A 21051-nucleotide genomic window follows, 5' to 3' on the forward strand; every position below is an offset into this window, starting at 1 on the left:
ATTTTGAGCCCCCAGTCTGACTCTGCTCTTTGGGAAACCTCTGGGTGACGAGGTCCAACCTTTAACAAGTATTTACCCTCAGTATTGTGCAAAGAATTATCAGTTAAACCCAAATAAACAACTCTAGGGAAAGCCACATTTATTGTGGCATCAACAGGTAAATAGGAATAGGCAAGAAAAACCCAAATTCATCGTTCAACTTCTGTATCTCCACCCGTAATAGTTTCGGGATGTCATCAGAGGAGATAATGAATGAAAGTGGTCAAAGAACAAAAAACTTTACTTATTGTCTCCCAGGTTGCTTCTTACAAATACAGGGGAAAGAGGAAACTAAAGGGATGGGTAATAAGTACAGGGAACTCCCTCATCAGGAAGTAGTTGAGAGTCAAGAAGAGTCTTAGCAACCAAGCATTAAATATCACACAGGCTGGAATGGGGGCAGAGCAGAGAGGATGGAGGTAAAAGCAACCTGAAACAAGAGAAAATGTGAGAAATGTGAGGCTTTTTTTTTTTTTTTTTTTTTTTTTTTTTAGAATCAATGCCTCTTCTTTTAGATTAGGGGCCAGGAAACATTTTTGCAAGGGTTCAGATAGTAAATATTTTAGGTTTTGAAGCCCAGATGGTCTCTACCACAAGGATACAACTCTGCCATGTGTAGCCTGAAAGCAGCCATAGATAATATACAAACAAATGGGTATAGCTTGGTTCTAAGAACATTTTATTTACAAATACAGGAGATAGCCTGGATTTGGCCTGCAGGCCTTTGTTTACCACTCTGTTTTGGAAGGTCAGAGAAGGCAATGTGAGAAGGCAGAGAAGAAAGAGGGACAAACCAATAATCATAGCCGGGAATAATGGAGAAGTGACAACTAAGAAGAGGGACCTATAAGGACACCATCTTTGGCCAGACAGAAATGGGGGACCTCATGCTGAGCTCCAATCACCAGGCCTATGTGTGGTGCTTGCCCCAACACAGGGTCCCCTCCCCACCCGCAAACTGGGACAACTGGCTCACTCACCAAGTCCTGGTCAGGAGAATCATAGGGGGATTCCCACTTGATGACAGCTGAGGTTTTGCCTGTGTGAACCGCATGCAGGTGACGGGGAGGGAGCCTGCTGTCGGGGATCATCCTCACTACCACGTAGTCAGAGGATGGCCCTTGGTAAGGCACCACCACCCGGACCTGAAACAAACACCACGTGGGCTCATGCAGTCTTTACTAAATCATTTTTTCAGCAAAATAGTGACACATTTACACAACTAAAAATCAATCAGTACAAAAAGATATAAAGTGTAAAATATTCCCCTACCTACTCCAGATGGCTAATTTACTTTCCCACAGGCACCACCGGTTAACAGTTTTTTGTACTTCCTTCCAGAAATGTCCTATGTATACATAAGTATCCACATGCGTGTGTGTATATATACATCCTTACATATGTATGTGTGTATATGCAGCCTTACACAAATGAGAAAAAAATTTCCTTTACAAATGAGAAAACATTATACAAATTATTACGTTCTTCACTTCTTTCACTTAATAATGCAGCTTAGAAATTTTTCCGTATCACTACAGTTAGAGGCGTTACATTTCTTTTGGATGGTTGTCCTGTATTCCATTGCAAGGATAAGCTATACTATTTTTAACCAGTCCTCTCCTGATAGACATTTGTTTCAAATCTTTTGCTATCACAAGCAATAGTATATTAAACATCTTTTTGCATGTATCTTGGCACACATAAAAGTTATGTAGGCTAATATGCTAGAAGTAGAATCTGACAAATGCTATTACCTACTCCTGTGACCCATTTGCTAAGTTTTTAGCCCTCCACAATGGAGCCATAGTTGGTATGGCTGTTCATTCTGTGTTTCAAGCAAATATTGTGTATTAGAGTAATGACGTGGGTGTACTAGAATAACTACCTTTCCATCACGTACATGGATCCTGGAATCCATGTCTCCAGCGCCCCAGGTCCTGGGTCTCAGCTAGGAGCCCAGAAATTAAGGTGTCCCTTAAAAAAACAAACTCCCCTGGCCTGTCTGGTATGCGACACTTACCAGAAACAAATACTGCTCATCCCTACTGACAATGACTGTTTTGTTGTGGAGTGAAGTTGTCAAGCTCTTCGGGTTGCGATAGAGGTCAAGAAAGGACGTAGCATAGAAGATACCATAAACCTGGTAAAAAGAGGTACATCCACTCAGTGGCCAGTGACCTTATTCTTTTGAAATCCCTAATTTAAGACCCTGGGAACCACTTCAAAGAAGCTCAGAGAGAAGTCTTCATTCAATATTTATTTCATCAGCATTTATAGAGAAGGCACACTGGGCCAGGCAATGTATTCACACCTACAAAGGTAAATGTGGTACGGTCTCTGTCCACAAAGAGCTTGTTTTTGAGTAGAGATGGGAAGAGAGGGATAAAAAACACAATTATAGATAACAAGTTGCAAACACAGAACGTTAGATGCTATGCTAAAAGACTGAAGGATGAGCCGCGAAAAAGGGGGCGTTCCTAAAAGGGGGTGGCACTCTACCAGTGTGAAGCACGGACGTGGAGAGCTGAGTGGATGTGCCAAGTGGGGTTGAAAGCGGTGCAAGTCTGTGGTGGGAGCATGTGGTGGGAGGGCAGCAGTCATCCTGGCTGACTTACCACATTCCTGGGGCCAGTCCAGGTGCACTCCACTGCAGTCTGATTAATGGCCTTGGCTTTGAGGCTAGGCGCGGGTGGGCGGACTCCTTTGGTCACGACATGCTCAAAGGCCAGAGGACTATCCCCTAAGTCAGTCTTGGCCCAGGCAGAAATCTCATATGACGTATGAGCTGTCAGATTGCCAACTGTGAAAACAGGGATAAGGAGATGCCAGAAGGGAGCTGGAGTATTAATCAAGAATCTGTGTCCTGATATACACATCTATTTTTTTTAATGTAATCACTCGATTTATGTGAGTCCCACATATTGTAGGACTGTCATTATTTTACAAAATCATTCAGTGTCATTTATTAATGACTACTATACGTAACATAACTTTCAACCTAGTTATCCCATGAAATCAGACAGGGACCCAAAAATTTGTACAGTGTTTGTTATAACAAAATAAATTGTACATAATCTGATTGTCCAGTGACAGGGGAATAGTTAAATAATGTACATTCCATGAACTTCATGTGCATTTCATGAACTATTATGCAGCCACTAAAAGTTGTTTCCAAGAATATTTAATGAGACTAGAAAATTCTCACAATTTTACGTTAAGTGAAAAGGGCAGGATACAAAACTATATGTAGTACTTTTCTGATTTTATTTTAAAAAGATATAAAAGATCAATGGAGAGAAAAAAATATTAATTTAGGAGATACTGAAATTTAAAAGTGGTTTTCTTGGGAAGTAAAATTATAGGAAATTTAAAATTTTCATTATACTTTTTTTTTGCTTTCTGAATTTTCTATAATAAACATGTGCCTCCTTTCTAATTAAGAGGAAATGTCATTAAAAAGTAAAAGAGCAATGAACAAAGGATATCTAAGAGGACAGCTTTTGGAACCAGAATGACTTGGGTTCAAGGCCTGACTACACATTGCTGTTGTATTACCAAGGATACAGCATTCAAACACTCTAAGTCTATTTCCTTGTTTGTAAGACAGAGAAAAATAACAGCACTTTTTGCAGCTGGCCATATTAAAAAAGAAAATGATTGTAAAGTGCTTAGCATGATGCCTAGCACAGAGCTGGCCCTTAATGTATTTCAGGTAATAGCTAATAAGCCTTTTATTCTTGAACCTGCCAATTTCAATTGGTGTGACATTGAGACGAGATCACAGGCTCTGGAATTAGAAAGATGTGGGTTCCAATCCTGGCTCTGTCACTTTCTGAGCAAATTACTCAATCTCTGAACCTTGTTTTCTCATCTATAAAATGAGTATATCCCATAGACGTATTATTGGGTTTATGTAACACTCTGAGTGCATTACTCAGAGTGCCTAGATAAATGCTTGCACATAGCAAGTGCTCAATGCTATTTTTACTCTTGCACAACCTCCTTGGGCAACCTTCAGTTTCCACACACACACAAAAAGATAATAATACATCACCTGTTAGGAATAAAATATGATTGAAAGTACTTTGCATAGAGGCTAGAAGGGGAAAGGAAGAGGCTCTCATGTCATTCTCAACATTCACAGGCAGCCTTTGCCATTGAAGGTTTTGTCTTGGAAATAAATTTAAATCCTTTCTTGAGCCCATTTTCAGATATGGTCATTTTAATTGAGACTCGGTATTCACACAGATATGAGGAATTAGACCCCCTTCCTCCCTCCCTTAGCTCAGTGTGTTTGTCTATTCATTCGACAAGTATTTACTGACCACCAATTATGCACCAGGCCTTGTGATACCTCGTATTAGCAGAGGAGTAAACCAGGCCAGAAAACAGAAACAGGTAACCAAATCCACGCATTCTTTCTTTTGGAATTCAAAAATCATCTACTTACAGTTAATCTGGCTTCTTTCCAGTTTTTTTCTCCTTTTAAGCCTCCACACCATCAAGTTAGAAAGGGCTTGAGGAAACATCGCATGGGCCCTCCTCTAGAGGCAGGAGTCATTTATGGTATACGCATTCTGCCCACCCAGAACGGTGGACAGAGGAGACCTCCCCTGCCACCCCCTCCCCTTCCCCCCACACACAGACTTTTCCTTGGCACCCCCCACACAAGCTCTACTGTCAGGAAAGCATCGGTCTGGCCTTACTCCTTCCTGCTAACACACCAACTAGCTCCAAGGTATTACCTTTGTGTGACAATATGCTCCCTCGGAAGTTCAAAGTTCTCTTCTCTTGTTTATGGGTGTCAAATGCCCAAAAGAGGTTCACTGCATATCCATTCACCTGCCAAGAACCAAGAAACATGTCACGTGAACAGTAAAGTCATAGAGGATACCAAACACAAAAGGCACTCCTTTTTTTATGATTTCTCTGGGTATCTCATTTCTTACAATGGATGAGTTGTTTCTTTTGATCTTTAAACTAATTCCATTTGGGCTATCCCTGAATATTTATACTCCACCTACTTCTATAAACAAACATGAGACCACTGTAATATAAAGAGTCAATGAAACAAAAACTAATAAAGAATAAAAGGACAACTAATAAAGGCAGACAGAGGGAAAAATTAAAAAGATAATTAGATTATGGTAATTAAGGATAAATCTTAGCTAAGGTGGTCCTTGCAATCAAAACCAAGAGGTCAATACAAAGGGGTCTTGGTTAGATCTCATCGTCTAACAGGAGCAAATATATCCATATATCAGGAAAAACTACCTTTTCCAAGTCTGGAGCTCATAGAAAGGTTTGACCTAAAGATCTTTAAATATGGAACAACAAACAAAATAAAAGACTAGAAAGACAAGGTCTATATAAGGCTATTTCTTGCATTGACTGTCTCTGAAGACAGGGGCATGACACCAAATTGTAATTCAGTAAATGGTACAAGGACTCTGAAGGCTATTTGTCCCACCACAACTTCAGAGATAGGGAGGGACGTGAGGAGAAACAGACAAAAAAGAACACTGTGGAAGGTGGATCTCAACTGGAGAGACCATGGGGACACAGATAACTATGGTGAAGTTGGCTACGCAGATGGGCTGAGGGAAGGGGTTGGAGGTGCTGGAAGAGGAAGATACTGGATGAATGCAAGTGGGTCTGTTTCCAAGTACCTGAGTCTCTCATAAGACTCTTCCACTGCAAGAGCCTCTGTCTTAGCGCTTAGCACCAGGAAATCCAATAAAGTTGAAAATTACAGGGCATACATATTCTGTTAATACCAACTCCTTATTTGCACTATAGCTATGAACCATTTAATTATATGGTTAAAAAAAAAAAAGGCACCAGGCTGAGGCAGAATACTTACATGTGAAGACTCAAGTTGTTCTTCCTGGGGGAAGGAACGAACCTAGTTGTGGTATTTTAGCTTCAATGGATTATGTCATTTGTTTTTCTTAGTCTTACTGGACTCTGCTATATCAGTTCCTATACAAAGTAAAGCCCCACCCAACTGCTAGGTTGAAATTTCAACATTACCTTGATGTCACTATCCATGGTCAGGGTAAAGCTTAGAGAATTTTCACTATAGTTGTCAATGTGGATATCTGGTGGTGGGATCACTGAAAACGAAAAGGAATTCAAAGAGAAACCACGTGATGAAAAGTGAGGAAGGCAGGACTTAACAGTTTTCAACCCAACAGACATAGCGATCTTTCAGTTGGAGAAGAAAGGGCATTTCTTTGGCTGTTTTTAACTCATCCATCTCTTTGACCATTGTTTTCCTGAAGCTGAGGTTGGGTCCACAGTTGCCTGGTGAACACATAGTTATCTTGGCTCAGTCAGCTATTCTGGCAATTAGGTGGAGCAGTAAAGTTCCATTATGTAAATGCCCCCAAACGACCCAGTTTCAGCCTGGTTCTGAAAGGTGCAGAAATCACAGCAAGTGCCACCTTTACTGGCACTAACAAAGATCCAGTGGCCTCAAGTCCTTTTAGAAGGATGACAGCAAGATAAATAGTAAGTCATAAATCATAAATGTACACGCGGCAAAATGAAAAGGACATAGCCTCGGGAGTCTGGCAAACTTGAGTTCAAATTCCTGTTCAGACATTAACAACTGTGTAACCTGGGGCTAGTTACTTATCCTCATTGAGCATAAAGATACAGTCTACACTTCACAGAGCTCGGAAAATTCACTGAAATAATGTATGTAAAGTGCCTAGCACTGAACTAATGTTTCTTTGTCTCTCTCCTTCCAATAAAGTCCTACCTGTGACAGATGAAAAGACCAGTAAGCCATTGTCATTCTTGAAAAGACCAGAGCTCAAGCTGAGTGCTGAGGGGGGTAAGGAGAGAGCAGCAGAGAGAAAAGACCCCTCTCAGTTCAAGCGATGAGCATCATGCTTGTCACTTTGAAGGTCTGCCCACAAGAAAGCTAAGAAAAAACTAACAGGGCTCAATGGGATAAATATTATCAGGAGATAGACAACATTTACATGACAACTGGTATATTAGACTCTCAGTGCATACACCTCTTCTACAGGGAAGGCAACAGAGACTCAAGGAGTGGATATGGTTTGGTGGCAAAAAAGATAGGTCAAAATCAGGAGACGTTTCTCAACACGACCAACCATGTAATAAAACTGAGGAAAATGCAGTATCCAGAAGAAAGCATATTAGGACTTTCAGAAAGACATCTCAGAGCAAAACAGTATGGGTGCTGCTGTAAAGCTGACCTAAAATTCTAATCATGTGACTGAGGACAGGTCACAGCCCTCTCCAAACCCGTTTCCTCAGCTACAGAATGAGCGTAAGAATGCTTGTGGGATTGATAGGGATTAAAAGAGATCAATTCATGTAAAACAAGAAGCATGGCGCTTAGTGCACAAGAAGTGCTGGATAAACAGTGGCTTTTCTCATTGTTATTATTAATCCACGACATTCACTAATTAATTTGGTACTTCTGGTTGATGCCACTGCAGTTTTTGTCCTTTTGTGTTCTTACGTTATTATGATACTAGGTCACAGATATTTCACAACAAATACTTTGACTCAGTACACAGTTGCCTCCTGTACATACCCTAACCAAAATTCATGCCACGAGCTAAGACTCATCAAAATCACATAAACAATTTTTAAGAGAAGCAACCATCCATTGAGATGTTCAAATGCAGGTGTGACTTGTGCCTAGGGAGTTCAAGGTAGTTGTTTCTCGTTGACCTTCCAAAGTCCCTTCTTTTCGATATGTATGGTCAGTATATTTTGACCCTGATTTTGTAGCAGGAAATGATTCCACAATAAAAACTCTAGGGTAGTGTGAATTCAGCACACTTTTTCTAATCCCTACTAGCACCCTGCTCCAAAGACTGGTGGACTTCACTAAATTTGCCTGCCTCCTGCCCTGATCTCAACAGCCCCAAATTTTAAAGGCAACCGGTCTTCACAAGCCAGAGCCTACTGCTCACAAGTTCAAGTTCAAGTAAAATACCCAATCACATTCCACATGATACTTCTGACTTTAATACCCACAAGTCCAAAAACAAAAAACTCAAGTGCCAAGGCTAAGATCAAGAAAAACACACAGGCAAGGGAGTTGTCTGTCTCCAAAAGTGCACGGGGGCCTTCATTTAATTGCTTCAATTGCTCATTCATCAACTATTTCATTGGTTCCTACTCGGTGCCAGTGATAGAGCACAGCAAACCAGACAAGATCTCTGGTCTTGTGAGGCACATGTGCCACATGACGAGCCAGCCACCCAGCAAGCAGGGCCACCCAGTGTCGACAGGCAGCACAGCTGTTAAGGGCACAGGCTTTGGGGTCAGGTAGACCAGGGTCCTATCCAGCTCTGTCAACTTACTGACTATGTGGCAAATGACATATAGGTGTTCTGAGGGTTCAATGAGATGAGTTGACGTATGCAAAGCAGGGAACACCCCAGAGTGCCTGGTCCTTAGCAGTGATCAGCCACTACTACTATCAGCTCCAGTGCTAGAAACCACTACCTACACATGGTGTGTTAGTGCCACCAGGAGAAGTAACAGCATCAGCATGGCACTCTTCTGAAAACAGAAATGAACAACACAAAACCAGATTTCTCTTTAGTGAAGGAAGGGTGGCTACTATTTTGCATATTATGCATGAGCACAGAAGGCCTGGCCTGATGGCCTTTGGAAATCTCTCTGTATCTTTGCATTATAAGAAATGCGCAGTTCTAGAAGAAGGAATACATTCAACAGTCACCCCAAAATACTGTACCTATGGCACTGTGAAGACACCCAGAGAAGCGTATGTGTTGGGGGAAGGAAGCTGTGTGAAAGTTTTTAACCTATGCTTCTCCATTTTCCAGTCATACTGAAAGTTACTTCCACAGGGCTGCTCTCTTCTCTAAATCTGCAAATGCTGGAATCATTTACCTTTTCCTTTTATGGTGGTAATGGATTTAGAATCGCTCCAGTTTCCTATTCCACGACTAGTCACCGCAGCCACCTTTTCAAATCAGAGTGTGAATTAGTATGAAATAAAGGCAATATACCATACAGCAAGAATTCTAAGTAAGCTAAATGGTGAGACTTTGGCAATGAGGTTTGGGAAAAAGTATATACAGAAGGATCCAGGCTGATTCAGAGGCCCCAGCAACTGAAATAAGAGGGGGAAAGAGACAATTAGAAGAAAGCTAGGGTAAAAAGGGAATGGGGCTAGTGCTGAGATTATGAAATGTCTAGATTGATAGGTGTCAAGGTCCATCTAAAGGGCAGGGATGTGAATGTGTGTGTGTGTCCATATATACACACATATATGAGAAAGAGTGCTAAGGAAATTCTCAGTGTAAGGGAGTCTGTGTATGTACTTAATGGTCTCAACAAACATGTTTTGCACAAATCTCTCTCTTTTCTGCTAAAGATATTGATAACATATTCCACAGGAACCTCACAATATCAGTTTATAAATGCCACTTATCATAGGTCTGCATCATCCTGCAGCTACAGATAAGCAGAAAAAAGGTGGGTGCAAGAGTAGGAGCAGGAAAGTTAGCACAGTCTCTGGCTTAAAGACATGCAAAGCGGCATTACCATAAAGTCTCGGTAATCTGAGGGAAGTCTGATTTCAAGTTCTCTGTGACATTGGTTTAAGAGACTGAAAAAATAATGACACCCTCTCCCCACCCAGGGCAAGCAGTTGGGTATTCAGCAGACTGCTAATAAGCATCTCTGAGGGAACAGCACCCATCTCCCCATGTCCTAAGGCTAAGCTGATGGCTGAAATGGGTGCTAAGACTCACTCTGACGGTGTATTGAGCGCTGACCAGTAAGTTCTTTATTTCTGTAAAGTTACTAGCAGCCCTCTGGGAGGTCCACATCCTGGAACCACTCCTGCTGTATTCTACCTAAAGGGAGGAGAAAAATATTTCAGTAAAGGGTAACCAAAGGTCTGAGGCATCCTAACACCCTACAAGTAGGCCAGAGGAGAGAGGAGGAGGATGCAAAATGTTCTAAGAGGTGGTTCCTTATTTACAAGGTGGCACCAAATCACGTCCTAGTCACACAGAACATGCTTCTGCTCTAATAGACCCAGAAATCTTCTATGCACATGACCAACTCCTGAAAGAAACTTACAATGTACTCTCGAATGAGGCCATGGGTGTGGTTGGGAGGAGTCCAGTAGGCCACAATCACAGCTTCCACTTCCTTGTGGAGTGACAGCTGGAGATTTTGAGGAGCGTCTGGCACTAGAAAAGAGTCAACTGGGGTTAAAAACCCATCTCAATACTGGTCAACTGGAGGAATTTCCCTGAGCTTAAAAGAGGATAAGAAAGAATCTAGAGCCGGCATTGTGACCTATCAACTAGAAAAGGCTGTTAGCTTGGTCTTCACATTGACAAGAAACCTTTCCTCTCTTCCAGCAAGGTGTGCTATCCACATACCAGATCACAGCTTGGTTGAGTCTTACATAGATCTGTGGCCCACAAGGGCCGCAGGATGGAATCATATGGGCTGGCTGAGTCATCACTGGCCCTGGGCCTCCAATGTTGAGATCTTAATGGTCAAGGACAGCACCTGCTGCCTTGACTTCTCATAAAACAAAACAGAGCACCATGGGTGTGACTACAAAGGAAGAAGACTTATTTTCTAACATCACAGCACTTTTATATCCAAATGAATAGACTCGCCTTCAAAGCAGACTCCTTAATGACTTAGCGTTGGCATATGCAAGATGTTTCTGGATCTTGTCTTATGTGACAACTGCCTTCACAGCCAGGTTAGAAGCCACACATGAAAACCAGTTATAATACTTTGTAGTCAAACTTCATTTTGACTGTAAAGAGCATTTATCCATGTTGATAATCCACAGAGGATGAATGTTATAGGTTGAGCCAAATTCATATGTTAAAGTCCCAACTCCCAGCACCTCAGAATGTGACTATATTTGAAGACAGTGTCTCTAAAGAAGTAATTAAGTTAAAATGAGGTCATTGGGGTGGGTCCTAACCCAATATAACTGATGTCCCTATAAGAGGAGTTTAGAACACAGGCACACACACATAGACGGGGGACCATGTGAAGACACAGGGAGTAGACAGCCATCGACAAGCCAAGGAGAAAGACCTCAGAAGAAACTAACCCTGCAGACAACCTGATCTCAGACTCCCAGCCCCCAGGACAGTGAGACAATACATTTCTGTTGTTTAAGCTGCCCAGTCTATGAGCCTTTGTTATGGCAGCCCTGGCAGACTAATATGATGAAAATTCATCAACAATTAGTGACCTGCAAGCTCTTCAAGGGCAGGAACTGTGTCTTATTCATCTCGGTATCTCTAACATTAATGCCTGAGCAATAATAGGTGTTCAGCTACTATCTGTGGGAAAAAAAAGCAATGGATGGGATATTTCAAAGAAAATTCCACAGCGTTGAGAGTTACTCCATGACACTGCTGCCTTGGCATCTGTTTTGGCCAAAAAGCCTGCAGGGGGCCTTAAATTGAACACTAGCCCCTCATGCAAGCACATAAGCTAAAGAGCAGCCTGAAGAGTCACAAGCAAATATAAGTTCCTGATGCGACTTCCCCAACAGCTCTTGTGCTCAGCATTCTCCCCTGTTTCACAGGGCCTTCCTGTTACGAACTCCTCAGGTAAGACCCCCAACAAGCTTACCAAAATCCTCTCTTTTTTATTTGGATTGAGTTCATCCAGACTTAGCCTGGAACCCTTAAAGCACTTCACCCACCAGACCCTGATAAAGGTCCTGCTGCTCTCTCTGCCTACACCCTGCCTGACCTCCCTGAGTGACCCCATCAGGCATCTGTGTACCTCCTCTCGGACCTGAGAGTAATAATTTTCTCCATTTCAACTTCCCATGTGGACTGCTGTAGACTATTCAACCACCCCAGGCTCTACTTAACAAATGTTAATTTAATGAAGTCACAACACATAGGTTCTGATGATACTTGCAAATGAGAGCTCCCAAAAGTGTGGGTATAGGGAGCTCTCTTGGACACATGAGCTTTGTTGTAAATATCATTAAAACTTAGCCCCAATACTTCTGACATGCCTCATATTTTAACAATGATGAGCTCATAAGTACCAGGTACTAGGAAATACCTAGAGACAGAAGATAGAGACGGAGACTAGATAAGAATGCAAAAGAAGGCAATGGTGGGCAGAATCTAACATTACCTTGTTAAGTACAAAAACATATTATGTGACACAATAAGGAGAATAAATGTTCAACAACTTAGGCAGGACTGTAAAACTTAGCCACAATATTTCTGTACATATAAGGCACCTGTGATTATGTTCCTACGGTGCTGAGCATCCTTGGGAAACCCTCTGAGAATTGCCCATAAGGTCTTATACATGCCACAAAATGAACTGTACCACTTACATCCTTCTGGGGTCCTCAGGGTCACGAAGTCATTGGTACTGTGCACCTTGCTCAAACACTGGGCCTGGACTTTCACCTGATAGGTGGTATCTGGCTTCAGGACTTTTAATATCATGTTTGTTTTATTGCTGTGGCTCTCCAGAGTCTTCCATATGCTCTCTCCAACCACCCTGGCCAACAGAATAGAGACACGGTCCCATCAAAACAGCATGGGGTAACTGAGATGTCAGACCAGTTAATAAAGAGCCACTCCGTGAACACCACAAGAGTTATTGGACATCCAGCGGCAATGACAGCATTTTCTCCCACAGCAATAATGGGACCCACCTGTAGTAGACATTATATACACAAGAAGCAGAAGGCATTTTCTTGGGCCGTGTCCAGGTCAAAGTTACTTCCCCAGAGAAATCAGCTGTCCACTGAAGATTCTGTACTTTGTATACAGCTAAGTCATCTAGAGAGATAAAGGGAAAAGAGGGAGAGAAAGTGGTAACTTACAAATCCTTGCATTTCAGAGGACCCAAGAGGTTCCTTGATTTTTGACAGACCTACCAGGATCTATATTATCAGGCTACAATCATCACCTTAAAAGACAGTCCAGAAAACAGAGTGGAAACCTTCCTATACAACTTTTTTCAGGGTCTCCTAAATTTCCCTGGCATGTCACCTACTTGTCTACACTCATTTAAGGCTGTTTCTCAAAAGAGGAGATTACAAATACAAGGTCAATATCACAGCAGGATCTACTACTGCTACAGACTAAATAAATGTATGTGTTCCCCCCAATTTCGTATGCTGAAACCTAACTCCCAATATGATGGTATTAGGGGCCTTTTGGAGGTGATTATTAGGTCATGTAGTTGGAGCCCTTGTGAATGAGATTACTGTCCTCATAAAAGAGATCCTACAGAGCTCCCTTGTCCCTTCCACCATATGAGGACACAGTGAGAAGACAGCCATCTATGAACCAGGAAACAGGAATTCACCAGACATTGAATCTGCTGTTGACTTGATCTTGGACTTCCCAGCCTCCAGAGCGGTGAGAAATACGTTTCTGTTGTTTATGAGCCACTCAGTCTACAATATTCTATGTACCAGCCTAAAAGTACTAAGATGATTACTAAACGCTGTCCAGAAAAAACCACTGCATTGACAGTACCACAAAGCCTGAAGCTCTGGGAGAGCAATGTGCGTCAACATGAGGTGGGAAGTCCATGGAAAACAAACCTCAGACCAGCGTTTCCTTAACATGCGTGAGACTAGCTGGACGCTGTATCAGATGCGGGACAAGCCTCACCTCAACTTGGTACTCCAAAATGGGGCAAAAATCTATTTCATGGTCAGACTGAGGAAATATTCAAAAGAGTTCTCGCTAGAGGTCCACACAGGAGGGCCAAGGATGAATCCCGGGTAAACGAGGGACCTGGCACTCACCGCTGCAGGCCCTCTCGTCGCTCTCGTCGGAGCAGTCCAGGAAGCCATCACAGCGCTCAGAGAGCAGGATGCAGGCCTCTCCGTCCTCACACCTGAACTCCCTGCTCATACAGGTCAAGGTGCTGTGTGTGGCTGAAACACAGGGAAGGGGTCATGTTGTACAAAAGGTTTATCAAGCTTAGGGAAAATGGTTTGTGTTCCATGAACTAATCAGCTTCTGCTTCAGAGTATGCCTCTGGAGTCATGAGAGGTGGGTGACTCTTTGCAGGCACTGTGATACCTCCTTATTTGACAATAACAACTGGAATCTGCCTTCATGACAAGCAAGCGTTTTGGAGTCAAACAAACTAAGTTTTAAATCTGGTTCTGTGTGAGTTTGAGCAAACTGCTTAGCAGCACACAAGTTCAGTTCCTGTTTGTAAAACTGGGATGATAATTCCAAGACCCTTGTGTCTACAAGGATCCAGTAAGATCAAGTACCTGGAATAGTGCCTGGCTGAGAGCAGGCATCAACAAGCTGTAGCTAGAGCTCTACAGTGCTACAAATCATTCTGTTACTACATCAGTTTGCAGTCCAGAATAATACTCTGGTTTCTGGTTTGAGTAACAACAACAAGATGAATCACAATATTAAGAGGCATGCCCACTTTGTGTAGCATTTTAATTGTATAGGTTTCAAAGTATTTTACCAGAAAATGAGATATCACAAATACAGAGCATTGGTAAAGTAAGACTTACACAACTCTATGGCTGTCAACCATAATTTGATGTTCTCTCCAGTTCTGGAAGCAGAGTTAAACTGCATGCAATGACAATACAATTGCAAGTGATTATAAAAAGAGGAAAAGAGAATGGGTATAGAAACCCAATCTACTGCCCCAGGAGGGTCTGGGCCAGGCCCAGGTGCAGGTACTTAGACCTTCATTATACAGACTCATACATACTCATACATGCCTGCTCAGCCTTGGACAGGAAGGGCTACAACAGAACTCAACCCACCAGTGAGGAGGGTCTAAAATTACTCTTGCTCCTCCAAGTCAAAGATGTCTCTGTTCCCATCCCCTCTGTTACATGGCAAAGGGACTTTGCAGATGTGATGAAGTTAAAGACCCTGACAAAGAAAGTTGATCCTGAATTATCCAGGTAGGCCCAATCTAGTCACTCAGTCCTTAAAAATGGAGCTTTTCCTGGCTGTGGTCATAGAAGGAGATGTGAAGACAGAAGAAGTGTCAGAGAGATGGACTGTTGCTGGCTTTAAAAATGGAGGAAGGGGGCCTCCAGAGCTGGAATAAACAAGGAAACAGAGTCTCCGTGGTGCCTCCAGAGGTACCAGCCCTGCCCACATCTTGGTTTTAGTCAGTAAGACTTGTGTCTGATTTCTGACCTACAAAACTGTTAAGAAAATAAATGTGTGTTGTTTTAAGACATTAGGTTTGTGTAATTATTACAGTGGCCATAGAAAACTAACACTGAAACCTCTGTATTTTCCCAGATCTTACCTTTGGCATTCTACCTCAGTTTTCTAAGTTCAAACTATAATTTCTCTATTGGAACTCAGGACTAGACCCCTCCTAGATCTTGCGTCCCAACCCATGCCAATATACACACAATATTCCATACAACGACTATGTCGATACTAAAAGAAATTACCAAAGACACCACTGAACTATTGTAGTAACCTGAGAGTAGAGAATCTACAACCCTGATTCTTAACAGATCCTTAGGGCCAGCCCTAAACATGCTGAAGCAGAGACATTAGCTGAGCATGTGCAGTATTTGCAAGTCCCACAGTGATACATCAGGACTGGCCAGGTTTGAGAACCCCTGTTCTAGAATAAGAACAGGTAATCCTGTTTTCTAGCTGAAGTATGGCATCCACTTCTGAAAAGCACACTCTTGAGATGCAGGTAGAGAAAGTAGATAATGATTACAAAGAACAACCAGGATGGTCCAGAGGAATGGATAAAGGATCCAGGGATATTTTCCTAGAGATGAAAAGATACAGGAGTTGAGGAGGAGGATGGAATACTATAATAATTATCCTCAACTGATGAGTTTTCATGGAAAAGAAGAATTAAGACTTCTTTGCATGTTTCTAGGGTAGAGGTATATATTTACTTCAGTTAAATATGTATTTTTAAAGAGCTCTCTAATGTAGTAATTCTCAATAGGAGAAGGGAAATATAAAAACTACTTTTGAGGCTTTTTACAAACTATAATCCCCCCAACTCCCGGAAAGTTACCGTATTATAGAGCTGTTATATGCTAAGTTGAACTTGGTTTGCTTTGGGGAGGTGGGAAGGAGGGCTCAGTTACAGATAAAACTGCATTCGAGTATTTAGAAAAGGTTTGAAAACCACTTGTGTAACAGTCTCAGAAGCCCATCCATCAGTCTCAGAATCCATCCTTCTATCCATCCACCTGTCCATCCACCCACCCATCTATGCATCCAACCAATGAACATTCACGGAGATCCTACCATGAATCAGGTACTGTTTAAGATGCTAAGAATATGGTGATGTACAATAAGACAAAGCATCTACCCTCATAGAACTTACCTTCTATTGAGAGAAAGAGCAAACAAGTAAACAAACAAATATGCTATTTTGGAGAGTGACAAGAACTACAAAAAAACAAAGAGAGTAACAGTAAGAGAGTGCTGGAAGGCTGGTACCATTTTTATAGGACAGGCAGGCAGGGACTCTGCACAGAAGGGCATTGTTTTGGGAAAAGACCAAGGTCCCCATCATAGAACTATTCCACATGGTAAGAATGTGGTAAAATATAATCAAACAGCTAAGCAGTAAAGCTGAAGGATTTTTGAGGTTCTTTTATTAAACATGTCTCAATATTTTGAAAGTGGGAAAACACAGATTTTAGAAATTGGGGATAAAGTTGTCATTAATGTCTGAAAATTCTTAAACTGATTATTAAACAGATAATTAAAGGGGACTTAGACTGTAGTGGCCTTCAGAGGCCAGCTTCTCTAAAAAGAATCATGCCACACTAGTCTCATTTCCTTTTTTGATAGTGTTATCAGATTAACAAACTAAAGAAAATTGTCGATAGAGCACATCTTGATTTTAACTAAGCAACATCCTTATGAATAAGGCAGACTTAACACAGACAAAATAAACTTATTTAAAGAATACCAATCAATGAATTAATGTCACCCAGGAGGAATGCCCTATTCCAGTTCCTTTGTGTTAATTATTTCCAATGTTCATCTTATTGTGTGCTTACTTGGCTCAGGTATTCCTACGACTATTTTGGTTAAGTGTGGAGTCAATCTGACCCATCATTTTAATGTCCCAAGGGTACACTTTGTTCATTCTTTTAATGTAAGTGTAGAATTTTACACTAATCCCTATTTAATTTATCTGTGTTATTTTGGAGTATTCTACCGTCTAAGAACTTTCAACATGACATGATGAAAAGATCATAACTCTGTACAAAAAAAAAAAACAACAAAAAAGAACTAAATAAATAGCCCAGTTTGTTATTGACGATGTGATCTCCTTTGAAGCTTATTTTCCTATCTCTAAAATGGAGATGATACCAAAATTACATGGTTATTATGACAAATGAAGCAGAAGTAATGGGATGTCATGCTTTCAAAAAATCTTCCCTGAGGGGTGAATTTCTCTCCAACTACTCACGACAATTGGCCTCATCCTGGCCATCCTGGCAATCTTGATGGCCATCACAGCGCTTCCAGTTGGGGATACACTTCTTTGGCTGGTGACACTCGAACTGAAATCGGTCACATCGCCCAAGCTGGGTTGGAGTGGAGGCAGTGGTGACATTTGCTAGAAAAAAAAATTTTTTTAATTCACTTTTTTGTACTGAGGCAGTTGGCCAGCGACAGCAACCAAGTCAATGTGTTAGGAGATTACAGTGTTTTAGGGATTACAGCAAGGACCTGAAGACGAATATGAGCTCTGGATAAAGACAGTAGATTGACTAGACACAGGCATCTAATTTTGCTCTCATAGGACCCCACTAAGAGACAAGAGCAACAAAATTTTGGAAGCTGGAAAGCAGACAGACAGTGGTAGGTGATTAAAGAGACCACAGCAGGGTGTATCCTATCCTAAACTGTCAAGGGAGAAAGCTAAGAAACCAGCAAGCCCAACATCATAGTATTCTCAAAAAGCTTGAAACTGGTATCTCAACTGGGAGAAAAGAGGGAGAAAATTACGATAAAGAAAATGACTGAACGATGTATAAGCTGCAGCTAGACTCCCTACCCCCATCTCCCACTAGCCCCAGGAGACAATCAGCCTGCATATACCACCTTGGAAAGCTAGAGGAATGTTATTTGGAGAGGGTAAGAACAGGGTTGTTTAGACAGGCATAGTTGGGATCGAGAACGTGCTACTGAAAAGGGGGGATTAACCCTACAGATTGCTGAACGAAAAGACCCTTCTTCTCTTGCTCAGAAACCTTGGCAGTAAGACCTTTATTTCCCAGGCAGGAGACTGTAAAAATTCTCTCTAGAAAAACTGACCAGTTTCAGAGACAAACCCTAAGGTACCCAGATCAAGAGTTCCCCAAACAGCACAACCATGAAACTCAAAGTTGACAAGTCTACTCACGTATGCAGAATTTCTTGGCAGTGTTTTAGCCCCCAGCCTTAAACACAAGCAAGCAATTGAGAATTATCTGAGGAAAACCTCAGAGATGAAAGACAGAAATCAATGCAGATCCCTTTTCACCCCCAAAAAGGAAATGTGTAGGAAACAGAGACTTTGTAAAAAGAAAACTTCAAAAAAGTATCTTTAATATGCTCAGAAAGGAAGTATATTTATCCATAAAAAAGGACAAGATCCATAAAAAGAGAAACAATATTAAAAATTTAAAAGCTCTTAAAATTAAAACCATGAAAACTCAAATGGAAAACTCAGTAGACAAATGAAAGATAGAGTTAAGTAAATATTCCAGAGTAGAAAAAATATAAAGAAATCTTAAAAAACAGAAAAAAAGTAAGCAGGTCAGGTCAGAAGATCCAACATATAAATGACACAAGTTCCAGGAAAAAAAAATAAAAGAAAGAAGAAAATATGAATGGAATAGTTCAAGAAAAATTCCTCTAAAACTAAAATACACAAATTTCCAGAATAGAAAGCCTATCAGTGTTCACTACATTGGACATAAAAGGACCCACATCAAAGCACATCACTGTGAAATATGAAAACACTAGAGCCAAATGGAGGATTCTATAAGCTTCCAGAGAGTAAACACAGGTTACATACAAAAAAGATCAAAATCAAAATGGCTTTGGATTGCCGGAGAGCTGTTCAGACAGTGGAGCAATGCCTTCAAAATTCTGAAGGAAAATTGTTTACAACCTAGAATTCCAAACCCAGCCCAACTATCAATCAGGTCTAAAGACAAAACAAAGGCACTTTCAGACCGGAAGACCTCACATGTACCTCCCACATACCCTTTCTCAGCAACTTTCTGGAAAATGTTCTCTACCAAAACATAAGATTAAAAAAGAGAAAAATCTGGCATGGAGAAAACTGGAACTCCAACACAAAAGAGGTAAAGTGAGTCCTTAGGATGATGGAGAAGCAACAGCCCACAAGACACCTGTGCCCCAGGTGTAAAGGGCAACCATCATGAACCAGAGCAGCAAAACTCAACAAACAAACACACTGAGGCTTTCATACTGTGTCTTTGGCCACTGTATCATCATATTCACCTGACAAAGCTACTCAAGGGTGTGTTCCACCACAAGAAGGGAGTAAACCAAGAAAAAAACAAGACACAACATCCAAGAAACAGGGCATCTAAGTCAGGAAAAAGGCAAGGAGAATTCCAAGGAGGGCAGTGAAGTCCCAGGGTCAGAGGCATGAGGCAGACCTAGAGAAGAATCAGCACAGAAAAGAGAGGCCCAGCTTTGGGAAAGGAGATACACTGGAGCGAGGAATCACCCGATATGGTGACCTTGTGGAAAGTTATTCTGGGAGGCTACTGACAGGTGGAAAGCATTAACAAATGGTACAAAACAACATGAGCTAACAAACAAAAAAAAAGCAAGTATTAAACTTTTGGACATTATGTGTATTCCACAATTTTAACTGGATTTTCAAAGGGCCCTGTCCAATACCCAGAACCACTCTGCTAAAACAGGTACATGGAGAACAGTGGTAAAAAAAAAAAAAAAAAAGTGAGGCTAGAAAGCTAGGTCAAGGCAAATCACAGCACTCACACTCAGACAATAAGGGAGCCATTAAAAGGTTCTAGCACTGGGGGAGGATATGATTGTGCATCAGTGTGTGGCTTCTTGGAAGATAAATTGAAAAAGGAATAAAGGCAAAGAAACCAGGTAGGAGACTTTTACACTGAAGAAATAACAGCCAAGAGCTAGAGATACCACCAATCTAAATTTGTACCAATAACGTACATAAAAAAGAAATCACAAAAGCTGAATGGAATATCTAAATAGGAATCTGCTCATTCATTGGGTAAGTCAGAATTTGCTACAGTTTGTTAATGTCCTAGTCAGAGTTTCAATAACCAAAAACAATTTTGAGAGGATAATCAAGTTACTAAATAGAGAGGTGGGCCTTGGGGACAAAAGGCAGAAATAAAAGGCTGTGTTTTGGGTGTTTTTTTTTTTTGTTTAACAATTAGTTTTAATTTGAGAAGCACTTATGGGATACCTAACTATTTGCCTATGAGATGATCAAAAACATGATGAATGTTTAAATTAAAAAAAATTATTACAGTAGAGGACATATTGTCATTAATCCCCCTCAAAATAGTCCCCCTCGCTTCAAACACACTATTCCATCTTTCCTGCCACTTTCTGAAGCAGTTCTGGAAGTCCGCTTTCATGAGTGTCTTCATCTTCCATCACGACAATGCTCTGTGTCACACATCGCTTCTGGTACAGTAATTTCTGTCAAATAAAAACATTATGGTGTGTCCTCATCCATCCTATTCACTGGATCTGGCACCATGCTACTTCTGGCTCTTCCCCAAAGTCAAAATGGCCATGAAAGGAAAACATTTTGAATCGGTTCAGGACAGTGAGGCAGCCACAACAGCGCAACTAAAGACACTCACGAAAGAGGACTTCCAGAACTGCTTCAGAAAGTGGCGAGAATGAAGCAATAAGTGTGTTCAAAGCAAAGGGGAGTATTTTGAGGGGGATAAATGGCAATGTGTCTTTTACTATAATTTTTTTTTAT

At 41.3% G+C, this 21051-nt stretch overlaps 1 protein-coding gene across 4 annotated transcripts in view; it reads right to left on the reverse strand.

Annotated features, from left to right (window-relative positions):
• Positions 1–21051, reverse strand: part of SORL1 (sortilin related receptor 1) — a 168385-nt gene that overhangs the window by 21243 nt on the left and 126091 nt on the right. For all 4 annotated transcript variants that reach the window (XM_033097156.1, XM_033097157.1, XM_033097155.1 and 1 more), the window contains 12 exons: positions 17509–17658; positions 13850–13981; positions 12743–12869; positions 12416–12585; positions 10150–10262; positions 9816–9920; positions 8950–9022; positions 6073–6155; positions 4785–4881; positions 2655–2839; positions 2060–2179; positions 1020–1184 (listed from right to left, as the gene is read on the reverse strand). In XM_033097156.1, the coding sequence (XP_032953047.1) occupies positions 1020–1184; positions 2060–2179; positions 2655–2839; positions 4785–4881; positions 6073–6155; positions 8950–9022; positions 9816–9920; positions 10150–10262; positions 12416–12585; positions 12743–12869; positions 13850–13981; positions 17509–17658 (1520 nt within the window). The remainder of the gene's footprint in view (positions 1–1019; positions 1185–2059; positions 2180–2654; positions 2840–4784; positions 4882–6072; positions 6156–8949; positions 9023–9815; positions 9921–10149; positions 10263–12415; positions 12586–12742; positions 12870–13849; positions 13982–17508; positions 17659–21051) is intronic.

Source organism: Rhinolophus ferrumequinum, chromosome 25 (genome assembly GCF_004115265.2).
Source record: "Rhinolophus ferrumequinum isolate MPI-CBG mRhiFer1 chromosome 25, mRhiFer1_v1.p, whole genome shotgun sequence".
NCBI classification, from domain to species: Eukaryota; Metazoa; Chordata; class Mammalia; order Chiroptera; family Rhinolophidae; genus Rhinolophus; species Rhinolophus ferrumequinum.